Here is a 15,583-nt window from a genome sequence, read left to right on the forward strand (position 1 = left end):
CGTCCAAGGTGGGGTGAGAAAGGAGAGATGTGGGCCCTGGGTAAACATTCTAAAGGGGAATGCTTAATTTGTGGAAGTCATCAAACGCAGGCGTCCGAGGTGGGGAAGGAGAGATGTGTGCCGTGGGTAAACATTCCAAAGGAGGAATGCTTCATTTGTGGAAGTCATCAAACGCAGGCGTCCGAGGTGGGGTGAAAAAGGAGAGATGTGTACTGTGGGTAAACGTTCCAAAGAAGGAATGTTTCATTTGTAGAAGTCATCAAAAGCAGGCGTCCGGGTGGGGTGGGAATGGAGAGAGGTCTGCCGTGGGTAAACATTCCAAAGGGGGGATGCTTTATTTGTGGAAGTCATCAAACGCAGGCGTCCCAGGTGGGGTGAGAAAGGAGAGATGTGTACTGTGGGTAAACATTCCAAAGGGGGAATGCTTAATTTGTAGAAGTCATCAAAAGCAGGCGTCCGGGTGGGGTGAGAATGGAGAGATGTGTGCCGTGGGTAAACATTCCAAAGGGGTGATGCTTAATTTGTGGAACTCATCAAACGCAGACGTCTGAGGTGAGGTGGGGAAGGAGAGATGTGTGCCATGGGTAAACATTCCAAAGGGGGGAAATGCTTAATTTGTGGAAGTCATCAAACGCAGGCGTCTGAGGTGGGGTGGGGAAGGAGAGATGTGTGCCGTTGGTAAACATTCCAAAGGGGGGGATGCTTAATTTGTGGAAGTCATCAAACGCAGGCGCCCGGGCGGGGTGGGAAAGGAGAGATGTGTGCCGTAGGTAAACATTCCAAAGGGGGATGCTCAATTTGTGGAAGTCATCAAACGCAGGTGCCCAGGTGGGGTGGGAAAGGAGAGATTTGGGCCGTGGGTAAACATTCCAAAGGGGGGGATGCTCAATTTGTGTAAGTCATCAAACGTAGGCGTCCGAGGGGTGGGAAAGGATAGATGCGTGCCGTGGGTAAACATTCCAAAGGGGGATGCTCAATTTGTGTAAGTCTTCAAACGTAGGCGTCCGAGGGGTGGGAAAGGATAGATGTGTGCCGTGAGTAAACATTCCAAAGGGGGAATGCCTACTTTGTGTAAGCACCGAACACTGTGTGCTTGCACAACGTAAACGATTCTCCATGTGGAACGTCATTGGTAAAAAAAATATACCAGCACCTTGAAGCTGTCGGAACGTCAAGAAAGTATGGCAGTAATGCATTGTAAAGGAGCATTTCTGTAGCGCGTTCTCATCACTTGATTGAGGAACCAAAGCGCTTTATTATTTTTTTATGGAATGCGTGACAAAAACGTACCAAACTTACCGAAAAGGACTACCCAATCAGCAAATTAACTGACTACAAACAATTACATTTGCGTGTCAAAGGTTATGCAGCACAAGTCACAGAGGATGTCACCTCGGTGACAGCGAGTGAAAAGGAGCGGGCGAGGCAGCAAAGGCCAGACCTATAAAGTGCAACCTTGCTTTATAGCAAGAAGTGCGACTCCACTCCAATCAGGAAAAAAACAAACCTATTACATAACAGAGTTTGCCATGTCGTCAATAAGTATGCTGTGGTTCAGAGACAACTGCCATTGACTATTATAGAATAAATAAACGTAACAAACACCCAGGCTGATAAACCAATCTGCATTCAATTAACAGTTTTACAAAGTATTCAAGTGACCAGAAGCACCCAAACTACAGGGCTCGATGGAATGAGCACTTTTATAAATGCATTTAAAAAAAATATGTTTAGAAGGTTTTAACGCAGAAAGTTAGCCTCTGGGAAGATTTTAAATAATATAGAAAATTTCCCCTCACCAAATGCCTACATAGTATATGAATTATTTCTGTCATACATTGTGATTTTCTCCAAAGAGAGAGTGAAGGTGAGAGGCGAAGTACCTCATTTTGGCCCAGATGGTATAGTTTGAGGCTGGAACTAAAACCAGATGCCCGGGAACCCAGTGGTTGCTCACATTACACCGCATCAGGTGCGTATGCCAACTGAGCCACCTCCCAGCCTTGAAGACCAGCGTACATAATTCATAACCAATGTGGAGGCAGGTGTTACTAAAGCACCTGCTTGGAACCCCTTCTGTCAACCCAAACAGCAGAACCTGCAGCAATTCAAGTGCAAGGCCACACTTGCTGGGTGTCACCTGTAAAAACACGCACTACACATTGCACACACACACTACCTACATAACCTACGTATGTGACACATACAAGGCTGTGGAAATACCTGTACATTCACTGTAGCTGCTCTTGCAAGAATACGACATGGTATATTAGATTATATGGAAAGGCCACAATCCCAGCCACTGCCAAACTGTTTTCAACGCCATGTTCATTGAGAGACAACCACACAAGACGTTTATTTTTGTGGGCGCCACCACCATGTAGCAACTGCACTACAAATCTAAAACGGTGGACCAGAGAAGCAGGGCACATGCCAGGCCTCCTGGCATCACCACCAAACAAGAAATCATTCTAAAACAGGCTGAATTATCAGGCGTGCCTCACGCACAGATAAGCATCTCTCCACCATGCTGCCCCCTTCACTGTGCAAAATGGAAGGGACTCCGTTATGTGCACAGATCATCACAACATGCACGCGCCACTCGCGGATAATCCAGGACAGGCCTTCGTCATCTGAGCCTTTCATTTTGACACCAGCAGAATTTAACTCGGGATAGAATATAAATAAACACCACACGCGCCATCCATCCTTTCATAGCAGTGAACCTGCCGCTTGCTGCCCTGGAGGCCCGGAAGCGCCCACCCCCGGCTCCATCCTTACCTGGTACGCGCAGCTCTCCTGGTGCACCATCTCAGTGCATTATACAGGGCGCGGCCACCGACGGGCAGGGGGGGATCGGGCCGGCGGCGGTATAACAATAAATGACGGCAGAAGGTGGGGGGCGAGGCGAGCAGCAGCAACCGGCAGATTAAAATGGATGCTGCGTGCCGATGAGTGTGTGTGTGCGCGCTGCTCCAGCCTGCGCAATAGCAGCAGCACAGCCTCTCTGAGAGCCAGTGAGGAGCCAGGCAGCGCCGCTCTCCTCCGGGAGCAGCCAGCGAGGCTTCCTAACATCCAGCGTGCACGGCTGGGGGAGGGGAGCCGCTCATCTCCAGCACAATCAGCCAATTATACGCGGGGCACAAAGAAAGCGGAGCCCTCCGAGGCTGGTGTGACCTGCGGGTGCCGGCCAGGCACCCATGTGGAAACATTCCAGCCCGCTTTAGAGGGGGTGGCGAAAGAGACATCACATCGGGGCCTGGGGCGACCTGTTCGAACCCAAGGGAAGTTATCTAACAGTTTACTTTTTTTTCTTACAACTTTCACAGATATAATGTTCTAGAAAGGCATTATACTTTTTCGGAATGCCATTTTTTTTTTTTTATTAAGATGTGCGCCACTTGGTTCTTTATATCACACAGATCGTCCACCAACACACACGTAAACGTGTGCATTAGTAATTTACAATTTAAAGTTTCGTAATTTGGGTTTGATAAAACATTTGTCAAGTGCGGAGGTCACAATCACTAAATTTTCAGTTGTCGAGTCCTGTTTGGTATTTGCTTTCTTCACATTGCTGGGGCACCACTGGGAAAGTCGGTTGTAATTTATCACGTTTGTGCACCGGCAGCGGACGGAAACTTCCCTATATGGGAACCCCCACCTGCATTCCAAGGATGCCAACAGACAAACAACGCCTCAAGACATGACAGCAAGAACCGCCTCACAGTTAATCCTACACTGCTTCTCGCATGAGTGACTATCAGGGAAGGCCCCTTAACTGGCACGGGCTATCTCCGGGGAATAACTTACATTATGCAGGTACTCTTCCAGGGGGCGTTTCCAAATAGTTCATTAAGTGAGCTTTTAGAAACTATAAAAGGCATTTCACACACCATGCACTCCTATAGGTAATTGTAGTACACACACAAAATATAAAATATGAGCGTGAAAGTTTCTTTTTGTACAGATCTTGGTATTTTTGTAACCGGTTTAATAAATCAAAAATAGGCTTTGCTCAAACCCCCTTTACATTCTATTTTTCTCACTGGGGCAAACATCCAGCAAATTCAATGCGCAAGCCGTTTTCCGCTCAAAACCATAAACGGAGCAAACTGTTTCACCTTTGACCTACTTTCACCTTTGCTTAAAGAAAAAACTATGTATTACATTTGTCCTTTTGTAACAAACAACAAAGTAAAGTTCCCAATATGTTGCTTTACTCTTTTGTTGACACAGTACAAAATATATATATATATACACACATATATATATATATATATATATATATATATATATACACACACACATACATATACATATATATATTCACTGAAAAAACCATAGGTTATAGACCATATATAGTTAGGGATTAGCATTTAAAAAACCTTATTTTACTCACACAAAACCATTGAAATTCCATATATAGTTAGTTGTACTAACTATATATCACGCACCCGCAATCCACTGCTGATGATGTCACATATTACATCATTCATGACATGGTCAGTGACATCACTGATGACATCACTGATGACATCTCAAATGACATCACTGATGACATCACTGATGACATCATCCAGTGACTGTGTGTTTCTGTAAAGTTTAAATATGTTTTACATATTGAAGAATGAGTAGATGTAGAAGTGTCTGGATGAAGGATTTAGTAGGTGCGTGACTGACTGTATGAGTGAGTGATTAAATGTGTCTCACTGAGTGCATGGGTTAGTGACTAAACTGTCTTAATTTGTGCATCATTATGTCTGTTGTTCTGTAAACTGCTGCATGTGTTGATCAGTAGCTATATGAGTAACTATATAGGTTATTGATTGGTTGCCCAAGCATTTGTATGGTAGACTGAGTGTGTGTGTGAGTGGCTGGGAAGTGTATGACTCTGTGCATAGATGTATGGGTTCAAAAGTGCATGTTGGAAACAGCTGTATGGGCGGTTGACTGTGTGCATGACTGTATTGGTGAGTGAATAGATATCTCAGTGCTACATGTCAAATTAAGTACATATGTAAAATACAGTACATGTGAGAGTTGACATATATAAATAACTGTGCATAAGAGCCAGTGAATGTGTGAGTGGCTGTATGGATCATTGTGAACTTGTATCCAGGATTGTATAAGTGAGTAAATATGTTTTAGTATTTGTTTGAATAAGTAAGTAAGGTGTGTTTAACTGTATAGTTAAGGAAATGGAGGTGTGATTGATTGTTTGCATGACTGTCTAGGTGTGTGTGTAACTTCATGGATGAGTGACAATCTGTGAGTCTGTGTTTACACTGAGTGTATCTAAGGTTATATTAGAGTCTGAAGAGGTTCATCGTATTATCACAACAGTGATGTCATCAGTAATATCATTTGAGATGTCATCAGTGATGTCATCAGTGATGTCATTTGAGATGTCATCAGTGATGTCATCAGTGATGTCATTTGAGATGTCATCAGTGATGTCATCAGTGATGTCACTGACCATGTCATGAATGATGTAATATGTGACATCATCAGCAGTGGATTGCGGGTGCGTGATATATAGTTAGTACAACTAACTATATATGGAATTTCAATGGTTTTGTGTGAGTAAAATAAGGTTTTTTAAATGCTAATCCCTAACTATATATGGTCTATAACCTATGGTTTTTTCAGTGAATTTTTAAGGTTTTGTAAATGCTAATTCCTAACTATATATGGTCTATAACCTATGGTTTTTTCAGTGAATTTCATTGGTTTTTTAATAGCTAATATCAAAACCTTTACAATGTATTATTCTTTAAAAAGAAAAATATTTTTTACATGTTTTTTATACAATTTATTTTTTATTTTTTTTTGTTTCGCTCCCAGTACGCGTACCGGTTAGCTTCCCGTTAGCTCAATCCGGAGGCGCGACCCGGTACGCGAACTGGTAAACGTTCCTTTAGCGCACCTCTCGCGTTACAAAACAACATCGCGACGCTTCGCGTCAGCATGACGTTTCGCGTTCTCGCGTAATACGTCATATTACGTGCTACGTTCGCGTACCCGGAAGCGCAGCGGTACGCGAACCGGAAGCGATCCGCGGCGCGGCGCCGACCGCGTAATGTAAACATAGCAGGTCATGTGACTCGATAATAACACTTTTCATTGGTTCATTTCACTTTTGGTTTCCTAATGATGTAATACAAGGTCATGTGATCTAAAATGGACACTTTTCATTGGTTTAGAACTTTTGTTTTTCCCAAATGATGAAAACCCCTCCTTCTTTCATCACTCTGACTTTCATCTTGGTGAGAGAAAGACCCTTTATTGAGACTTTGTGATGGCTTCATTAGTAGCTTCAGCTGGTGCTAGCCCACCACCTCCACCAAATCCAAGAAAGAGAGGACCACCTGCAGAAGTAATTCTGCAAGAAGAGGAAGAACAGGAAGAGGAGGAAGAGGAGGAAGAGCATGAGTTTTTGCCAGAGGAGCCCAGGAGGTACAATCGACAGGAGAATTATATCTGGCAATTCTACAGAATTCCTGAGGGGCAAAAGAAAGTGAATGCTCGTTACGTGTTTTGCCGCATATGCGGTGACAGATTGTCAAGGGGCACTGATAAAAAATATAGTTATGGCAATCATACTATGCATCGGCATATGAGTAGGTGGCACCCAAATAACTATAGTGCTGCCCAGCTACGTGACCAACAACAAAATCCCCTCCAAATGGCAAGAAGATCGGTGGTTCCAGAGGTGTCGGGACCAGAGGCGAGGGAGGTGATTGCAAACATCCAAATGTTGTTTGGGCACGTAAAACAAGTGTGCGTGGAATGTGGCGCTTTCATCTGCTACAGAGAAAGTAGCATCACTTTGATTTTGCGAGCAATTCAAAATCATATTAATGTTTGCACAAGACGCACCAAAAAATAAATTCTTTTTTTTTTTTTGCTCCTGTTGAGCCCTTTATAATGGATCGTTTTTGTTTCCCCCCCCCCCAAAAAAACCAAATTTTTTTTAAAAACGTTCAGAAAATACAAAAAAAGTAAAAAAATGTTCAAAAAATACTAAAAAAAATATAAAACAACAAAAACATAAAAAAAAAAGTTCTTTTCAGAACTAACTCCCCATTATAAAAAAATTGGTAGAATATTTGGAACTCTGCCAACCTGTATTTCTCTTAGTTCGCTCCCGGAGCGCTACCCGGTACGCGTACCGGAAGCTAACCAAAAAAATATTTTTTAAAAAAGAACAGTAACTATAAGGGAAGGAAATACACAGTTATGTTAAAAGAAAGACAGCTCTAGGGAGTAAACTAAGGATACTGTTACCTACAATCCACTGTTGATGATTTCACATATTACATCATTCATGACATGGTCAGTAACATCAACAGCAGTGGATTGTAGGTAACAGTATCGTTAGTTTACTCCCTATAGCTGTCTTTCTTTTAACATAACTGTCTATTTCCTTCCCTTATAGTTACTGTTCTTTTTTAAAAAACATTTTTTTGATCAGTCATAAACAGTGACATTAATAGAAACAGAGAGAGTGAACAAGAGTGAAGAACTATGGTCCTCCTCAGCCACCCTCAGAAAACCAAGGGGGTCAAGATACATCTACCGTGCCCCCTTCTACCTATTCTGAACATTATTTGCCCTCCATCTTGTATCTTAATTCGACCGAAACACAAAATGGTGGACTCCCGGAACGCTTAAGGTACGCGAACCGGGGCGCTCAACGGTTCGCGTACCGGGTCGCTCACTGGGAAGCGCACCATCAAAAAAGGTGGGAAAGTAGTTCACAGAAAAGCCACTTGAGACAATTTCACCAAATATAGATTAGCTCATACTACATACCAATCCCTACCATTTTCACAAATTTGATTGGAATTCCATTTAACCATTTAGCCTATAGAACTCACTAAATACCGTGAGGTAAATTACTTCACAAAACACATCTGAAGTGTTGGAATTGACAACCAATTAAAATGTTACTTTCATTTTCTACTTTTTTTACCTGACATTTGATTGGTTATGTACCCGAATATATATAAAGGAAGAGAAGGAAACACAGCCATTTTGACTACTACTTCCTGGTGTACATTTCTATTAGAATTTTCATTAATAACTTCAACTTCTTTTTAAAGGTAAGTTGTTATTTTTAAAACTGAAGTATATTGAGCACTTTAAGTTAATATGGCAAACTTTTTCTGTTAGTTATATACTATCCCTCTGTAGTACTTATAAATTTAGATACACTTTTTTATATTCCTACTTCCACTCTGATACTATACACTGCCCAAAGATAAATTCTCTGTTAAAAACTGCCTATCTAAAATTAATCCCAACAGTGCCCTACCTCTACTAATATATATTTTTTTTATGCAAATTTCAGGAAAAATGGAAAGTGAACAAAACATTTCATTTGAAATTGTCCTTCCAGAGTCCAACACAGAAATCATTGATCCAAATGAGATTGAATTTATGGATGAATCTTGGGACCAAGAACTACTGCAATGTGTACAAGCAGTAGATAACCTCCTTGCAAATGAGGACATTTTACAACCTCAGAGACTACAATCTATATTCCATGATTATGAAATTTCTGACAATGAAATGTTAGAAAGTTTAATAAATTATGAAACACAATAAAAAAACTTTAAAAAAAAAAAAAAAAAATAATCAACAAAACCAACAATCAATTAACATACAGCATTTGAAAAGTCTATCATTCATTTTTCATTGTGATACGCTCCCCAGAACGCTTCCCGGTTCGCGTACCGGGCGCTAACCACGAAAAAAAATTAAAAAAATTTTTTTTTTTTTGCTTAGCGGGGCCCCTTTAAAGCCTCCACATCAAACCTAGGGGGTCAGGGAGGAGCTAGTATGCCCCCTTATGGTTATTTCCCCCTTTGTTTTGGCCTCCTCTTGTCTCTCAATCCTACCGAGAGACAAGATGGCGGCCGCTCCGGACTGTTTAGAATGTTGACAGACACCGGAGAGCCAATCAGCTTAGCTACGCGAAGTTCCGGTACGCTTAAGGTCCGCGGACCGGAGCGCTGCCCAGAGCGCGCTTACAGATATATATCTTTTTTTAAACGTTAATTTCTCAAAATCCACTGGAGCACATATATTGAGACCTACAAAAGGCACATCGGGCTACCAGTCCCTACAATTTTGCCAAGTTTCGTGCAAATCCATTCAGCCGTTCGGGCTAAAAGTGAGGCTAACCGCCCTATGGAAAACTCAATGTTAAAAACACGTTTTGGGACCCCCCTTTTTTCTCGGCCCCCCCTGGACGAAACCCCCCAAAATTTTCAGGGGCTGTTCAGAAACAAAATGTTCCATTTTCCTGAAAATTTCAGCCAATTCCGTCCACAAACGCCAAAGTTATTAGACATAGAATTTTCAAAAAACCCATAGAGAAAAAATCCTAACTATATATACCTACTGGCGACCGCCAGTAGGTAATACATATATATATATATATATATATATATACACACAAATAGGATCATTCCCGTGAAAACCAACCATCCGGCACGCCAAGAGATGTTAGTCACTCTGAGAGGTGTGGCGCCGCGGCCAGGGCGACTGACATTGGAATCACGGTTCGACACGGGTGGCAGATTCGCCCAGCACGATGTGACTCTGGGCAATAGCTTGCTTAATCTTCCAGACGGCCCCCAGAGCCTGGAGACCCTTACGGGTGATTGTTCACGCTTTACAAATGTGGATTATTATTAGTAATTTATTTGCATGACAAAATCACATCAATGCGTTTCAGCAGTCTCATAGTAAGTATATCAGAAGTGTGTGTCCCTTAACAGCCTGGCCGCATCCACCTATCAGGGCTGGTGCAAACCAACAGATACGGGTCTCGTGGAAGATGAAAAAGCAGCGCCTCAGGGATCCAGGAGGCACAAATTGGTTGGAATTTCAGGAAAGTGTCACTTTTGGAAGAGCAGGGAGTGTTCGGAGGAATCCAAATGTGGATTCTTGATGGAGAGTACCTAAAAGCAGAGGGGACAGAGTCTGGGTTACTTGAGAGTGACCAGGGGCTCGGTAGACGAATGCCCACCAATGTCGGGTGCTTAAGGATGGATGTCGATGACCGTGACTCTGTAGCTGTAGGGACCAGGTGACACTGAGGACGACTAGGAGCCGGATATGAGCTGTCCCATGAAGGATATCGAGAGCTGTGGAGTCGGTGTCTGGCAGGAGCACAAAAAAGCCTGAGCAAAAGCATCCATGCAGGAAGTCAAGAAAGTGTACAGTTCTGACCAGCACTGTCCAGGAGACTCACCACCACATGCAGGGGAGTCAGGGCAGGCCCAGAGGAATCAGTAGAGCCCAAGGAAATCCAAGGTGACGCTCAAATGGACCCACAGCCCAACGCACAGGAGTCGCAAGATGACCTCGAGCAGCTCACCAAAAGAGGAAGGCCACAAGGTACACAATGCGATGTGGCCGAAGATTTTGGTCACAGGAGGTGCTCGGGATTGAGGCTACTTGGAGCCCGGAGATCTTCTTGCAAAGATGTCAACAAGCCTTTGCACCTGCAAAGGTGACACAGTACCAAGGGGTTCGGTTATTGCAACCCCCACTCGAGCTGCTGGCCTCAAATTTGGTCAGACGGGAGAGCAGGCCTCAGGGGCTGAGGAAAACCACCATCTGAGTTGCATAGCCTACAGAGTCCAGAGGAGCTCGGGATCTGCAGACCGGTCGTCTTTGTTGCAAAGCCTGCGAATGCAGGGGAGTGACTCCTTCACTTCAAGGGAGAATACTTTGGTTGTCCTTGATGCTTCACAGACCTCGGAAGGTTCCAGGAGGTTGTACAGGCACAGGCGATGCAGCAGACTGGAAGCGAGACAAAGTCAGGCCCAAACGAAGTCCAGGGTGCCCAGACGGTCAAAGTGTAGTGGTTTCAATTCTGAATCTTGTCCACGACGAACCTAAGGTCCTACAACCAGGTAAGTCCTTAAGTACCTATAGGAGAGAGGAGAGGGTTAGAAAGATCCAGGGGACCCTCCCAGGTGAGGGTCTGGACAGGGGGGAGGTTGCTCTGAGGTCCTTTGTTCAGTTTCACGCCAGAGCGGGAACCAATGGCTCCCAGGACTGATTTGAACTTGGCAATTCACAGGGACACCAAAGGTGCCCCTTCTGCACGTTTTCAGGTGCTGGCAAGTGCGCCCACCCAGCCCTAATACACTAATTCCTGTCTGGGAGGTGGTCACACCTCCCTGTGACAGGATGCCTATTGTTCTGCCTTCCCATGCTCGAGTTTGACTCAGCAGCAGGAGGGCAGAAATGTGTCTCTGGTCGGCAGCAACCATTTTGGGCTGTCTGGGACTAGAAGGCTGGTACCAGGAACACAGAGGCCTCCTCAAAGGGCCTTCCTGGTGAGTGGAATCATACCTCCCACACCGGTTACTGGTGTGGGGGTATGATTCCAACATGGGAGGCAAGACAACTGGTAGAGGAATCCACATAAGCTGACCCTCTGCAATAATCAGTTGATTAGAAATGTTCAACGCAGAAGCTTAGCAGGGATTTAGACTCTTCCTTTCCCTTCTCAAAGAAGAAGGTGATGGCAAGCAGATGTTGAGATGCTGATGTTGCATCATAGAGACCTGGGTTCTGATTCAGTCTTCAGTACTTGATCAAAACATTTCAGCTCTGGGTGGACCCTGTTTTCTCCCTATTCCTCCCATTCTATGAATATGTTCTCTGAAAAGTACTCCAAGTCACCTTGGTGTACAGTATATGCTATATTAAATACCTAAGAAAGCTCATAAATCGCCCATGGGCTTCATTATAAGATTGGCAAAACAGGGTGGGGTACTTTACCTCACCTTGTAAATACCATTCCCCCATGGTGAAGTATTCACCATATGCAGTAAAAACCTCCAATTACAGAGTTTTAAACTTGTCAACTTGGAAATGAAGCACAGCATGCAGAATGGGTATTTATTAAACACTTTTTACATTTTCGCTTTTTTACACCCCCCTCCCAATCTTGCTCGAGATTAAATCCAGCGAATGTGACCTTCTGGACACATCATGGGAAAACGGGGTGGGTGAGATAATTATCACACAACTCATAATTCCGATTCTTGTGGAAACTCCTGTTTGCAAATGTATCAGAATTTAGCCTGAAACCTGTAATGAGGGCCTACGTGTCTTTAAAAAGGGGGAACTTAAAATTGTAATGAAGGTGTGTTTATTGTGCAAGTATAAAACACTGTAAAGTACTGGCGTGCATTTTTGTAAGCAACAGACTTCTTACAGTCGAGTTAATCATCTCTATTTGCATTACTGAATGAAAGGTGTGATGTTTTCACAGGGGTGTGGGCAATCATGCATTTGTGTGCAAGTGTGTCTAACGGCGGAAAATTAACAATGGGTCAGATGAACAAAACCATTTCGCATTTCCAAACCATGCGATTGGAAAAATGACATAATTTGTGAATGCAAAAAGTTGTTTACGTTGTGCTAAAGCATATGTTCGAGTTGGAAAAGCATTTCTGTCTCACAAAAGGGGTTAAGTGACCCCTACTGAATCGGAGTTAGGAATGAGACAGAGTGGCATTCCTTCCTATGTGCGATTAGGTATTCTATGTGCAATGATCTGTGACCGCAATCTCAGTTGCAAATCACCCATCAGTTACAAACACCTCAATGGATGTGGCAACTGATCTGCATAACTGCCAACTTGAAGAACAATCTCACAGTGTGAGGAGGGGGAGGGCATCATGCCAGGAAGTACCTACAATGCACTTTTGAACCCCATGCCGCCCCAAGCCCTCTCTCCCAAAAAATGCAAATAAAATCTTGCTGAGGCTGGTGCCAATGTCCTGGGGTGTTTTCACACCCCTTAACCCTTTGCATGCTGATGACGGAACCGCTCCGTCATCAGCTGCGGGTGCGCTGTGCTGATGACGGAGCGGTTCCGTCATGGCCCGCTCGCCGCTCATGCGCGGCGCGAATTCCGCGCCTGCGCTGAGCGTTCTATTGAGCGGGGCGGGCCATGACGGAACCGCTCCGTCACAAGCACAGCGCAACCGACGCTGGTGACGAAGCGGTTCCGTCACCAGCATGCGCCCGCCGCATTTCCGCCCCGCCCCCTTAGCACTGCGGCGGAATAGCCGCCGCAGTGAAGGGGTTAATGAATGTCCGCAGTTCAAAGTCTCGGAAAACAAGCTGGAAAATAACTATATGCAGTGGTTTTCAGCTCGTTTTCACTGCCACCGTGTGATATCGGCTCCTCACCGTGAGACTGTGTGATGTGATGGGAGCCAATATTGTGTGCCACATGTTGGCACCGTGTGGTATGGATGTGCGAAGGCGAAGAAGCACCAAAGGGACCCCTTTCTTTTTTGTCATGTCAGCTGCTCCGGGGAAGTTGGCAGAAGCCTAGGAGTCCACTGCCGTCTCCTCCCTCACTCCCCCTGCCGTCTCCTCCCTCACTCCCCCAACCATGTTTTCCCAATGAGGATTTTTTTTGTTTTAAAGCAGCATCAGTTCCCTTAATGAATACAGGCAGCTTTTTTTCATTTCATTTTCAACACAATAAATAAACTTTCCCTTTTGGGAATGTAAAAGTATGGATGATTGTCTGCCGTCCCTTGCAGACCAACATCCCTGTGTTTGTAGCAGATTACAGCCAGGGCTGGACTGGGAACAAAAACCGGCCCTGGCACACTGTTCAGCTGCCCCCACCCCCCTGGTTAAGGGGAAGTGCAGCCGAGCAGTTTGCGAGGGCTGGTATCGGCCGATTTTGTTACAGAGGGCCGATATTGCCGACCCTCGGAAACAAAAATCCCCCCCGCCGCCCAAAAGCGACCCCCACCCTAGTGACCCACCAGGGAAATGCCCGGTGCCCACTATGGCCAGTCCGGCCCTGATTACAGCGGGCTGCAAATTGCAAACTTCCTAACATATAAGAAATAGACATGTTGTTCTGGGATCCCGTGACTGGCGATGTTGTGACGCGACGTAAAAGTCCATAGGTGGCTCCACAAACTTAAAGGCGGTTTGCAAAATAGCCGGTGCACAATTTGCCACCACATTAACAGCTAAACATAAACTATGAAAAAGTAGGCAGCCCTAGACAAGCATATTGATTAAAGTGGAAGAGAGATCTTGCACTTGGCACACATAAACTGAAAGTGAGACTTTTTAGCTGATATTGGTTTCTATCGCTGCATTGATTGTGTTTAAGGAATGCTGCGTCTTTTAAAATGTGAAATGAAACAGACTTTATCGATTTATTTTGTACCAAGGAACATAATGCAAGTCCAAAAGCAGGGAGCCTTATATAAACAATGAAACTTGACAAGAGAATTAGATATTGAATTTAAAGGCATGGTTTTCCAGAGTATAAAAAATGGCGCGTTTATAATAATGGAAAAGTAACACTAATGGTTCAGGAGACAGTAAGTTAGGAGTTTCCAGTCACAGGCTTTTTTTTTTCTTTTTCTTTTTTTTATACATTCCTGCCTGCAGCCATGTGATGTGATCTGCTCGAAGTTCTTACGGCAGAACGCTCCCAGTGAAAACGCGGTGCGTCACCGCACGCAGGGCTTCCAGGCGCGGCCGTGAGCTCATCACTGTTCAAATAAGTGACTCGTCATGTCTGCTATGCGGGCCAGCTAATGGCGCGTCATGCCGCGCTTACTTCACCCGAGGCTACTCCTTGTAATGAACACCGGAGGCGATGCGTTTTTCCACAGAATTACCTCTTCGGGTGTGTTTTGGCATCACCGCTGACAACAAACGGCGGAGTTATTCCAGAAACTCAAGTACACTTGTTTCCAATTGGTGGGCACTGGACTACTTTTCTTTCAGGCTGTGAAAGCTAATATGCGCGGTTTGTTCCTCACCCTCAGCAAAGAGGACAAGTGTGGTGACGTTTCGAATGTCGATATGGTTGCATTGTTAATTAGCAATTTCATAGCCTACAATCTGACATTAATGCGTCATATGATGGATTCACAAAGATTCTGCTAAGAGGTTGGACTTGAGCATTCCTCTTAACTCTTCGATACCAGGAGTAAGTCAGGAATAGTCTTGGAATGTAGGAGTAAATCAGAGCACACCACAAGCAAAAAAAAATGTTTGTACATTTGGCACTGTATTTTATTTTCGCTCATGAATGTTATAAGGTTACATTTTTTGCCCTCCCTTTTCAGACGATTGGTAATCCATACAAAAATATTTTAAGCACACACGTGCACACAACATGTAGCCTGGCCAGTGCCGGCTCTCGGTATGTGCGAGCTGGACCCAAGGCCCAGGGCGCCAATCTGCAGAGGGGCGAACGGAACTGTGTGCATTAAGGTGATGCAAACAGCAGCGCCATTCTCATCTCCTGCCTTCTCTGTGTCCCTTCTCTGTCAGATTTGGCAGTTTAAACTGTTTCTATTCCTTCATTATCATACTGTAGAGGATATTTTTAACACCCCAATAGCCCCCTTCCTTGCCCTCCTGCTGATACACATCAACAACCACTGGCGCAACAAAACTCTAGCCGCCCCCCCCCCCGCAAGGTATGTTGAGGGCCCCACTCCGAACTCCGAACCCCTCCAGTACTCTGGCCAGGGAGCTCCATGGCCAGAGT

The 15,583-nt window shown here is 44.5% G+C and overlaps 1 protein-coding gene across 5 annotated transcripts in view; it reads right to left on the bottom strand.

Annotated features, from left to right (window-relative positions):
- The window catches only part of SCHIP1 (schwannomin interacting protein 1), a 402,630-nt gene that overhangs the window by 84,244 nt on the left and 302,803 nt on the right, over positions 1-15,583 (bottom strand). The window contains exon 1 of one of the 5 annotated variants that reach the window (XM_078666944.1): positions 2,782-2,898. The exons of the other annotated variants lie outside the window; for them this stretch is intronic. Within the exon in view, the coding sequence (XP_078523070.1) occupies positions 2,782-2,811 (30 nt within the window). The 5' untranslated portion in view covers positions 2,812-2,898. Of the gene's footprint in view, positions 1-2,781; positions 2,899-15,583 lie in introns of those variants that run through there. 5 annotated transcript variants of the gene reach the window in all.

The sequence above is a fragment of the Lissotriton helveticus genome, chromosome 11, assembly GCF_964261635.1.
Source record: "Lissotriton helveticus chromosome 11, aLisHel1.1, whole genome shotgun sequence".
Taxonomy (NCBI): domain Eukaryota; kingdom Metazoa; phylum Chordata; class Amphibia; order Caudata; family Salamandridae; genus Lissotriton; species Lissotriton helveticus.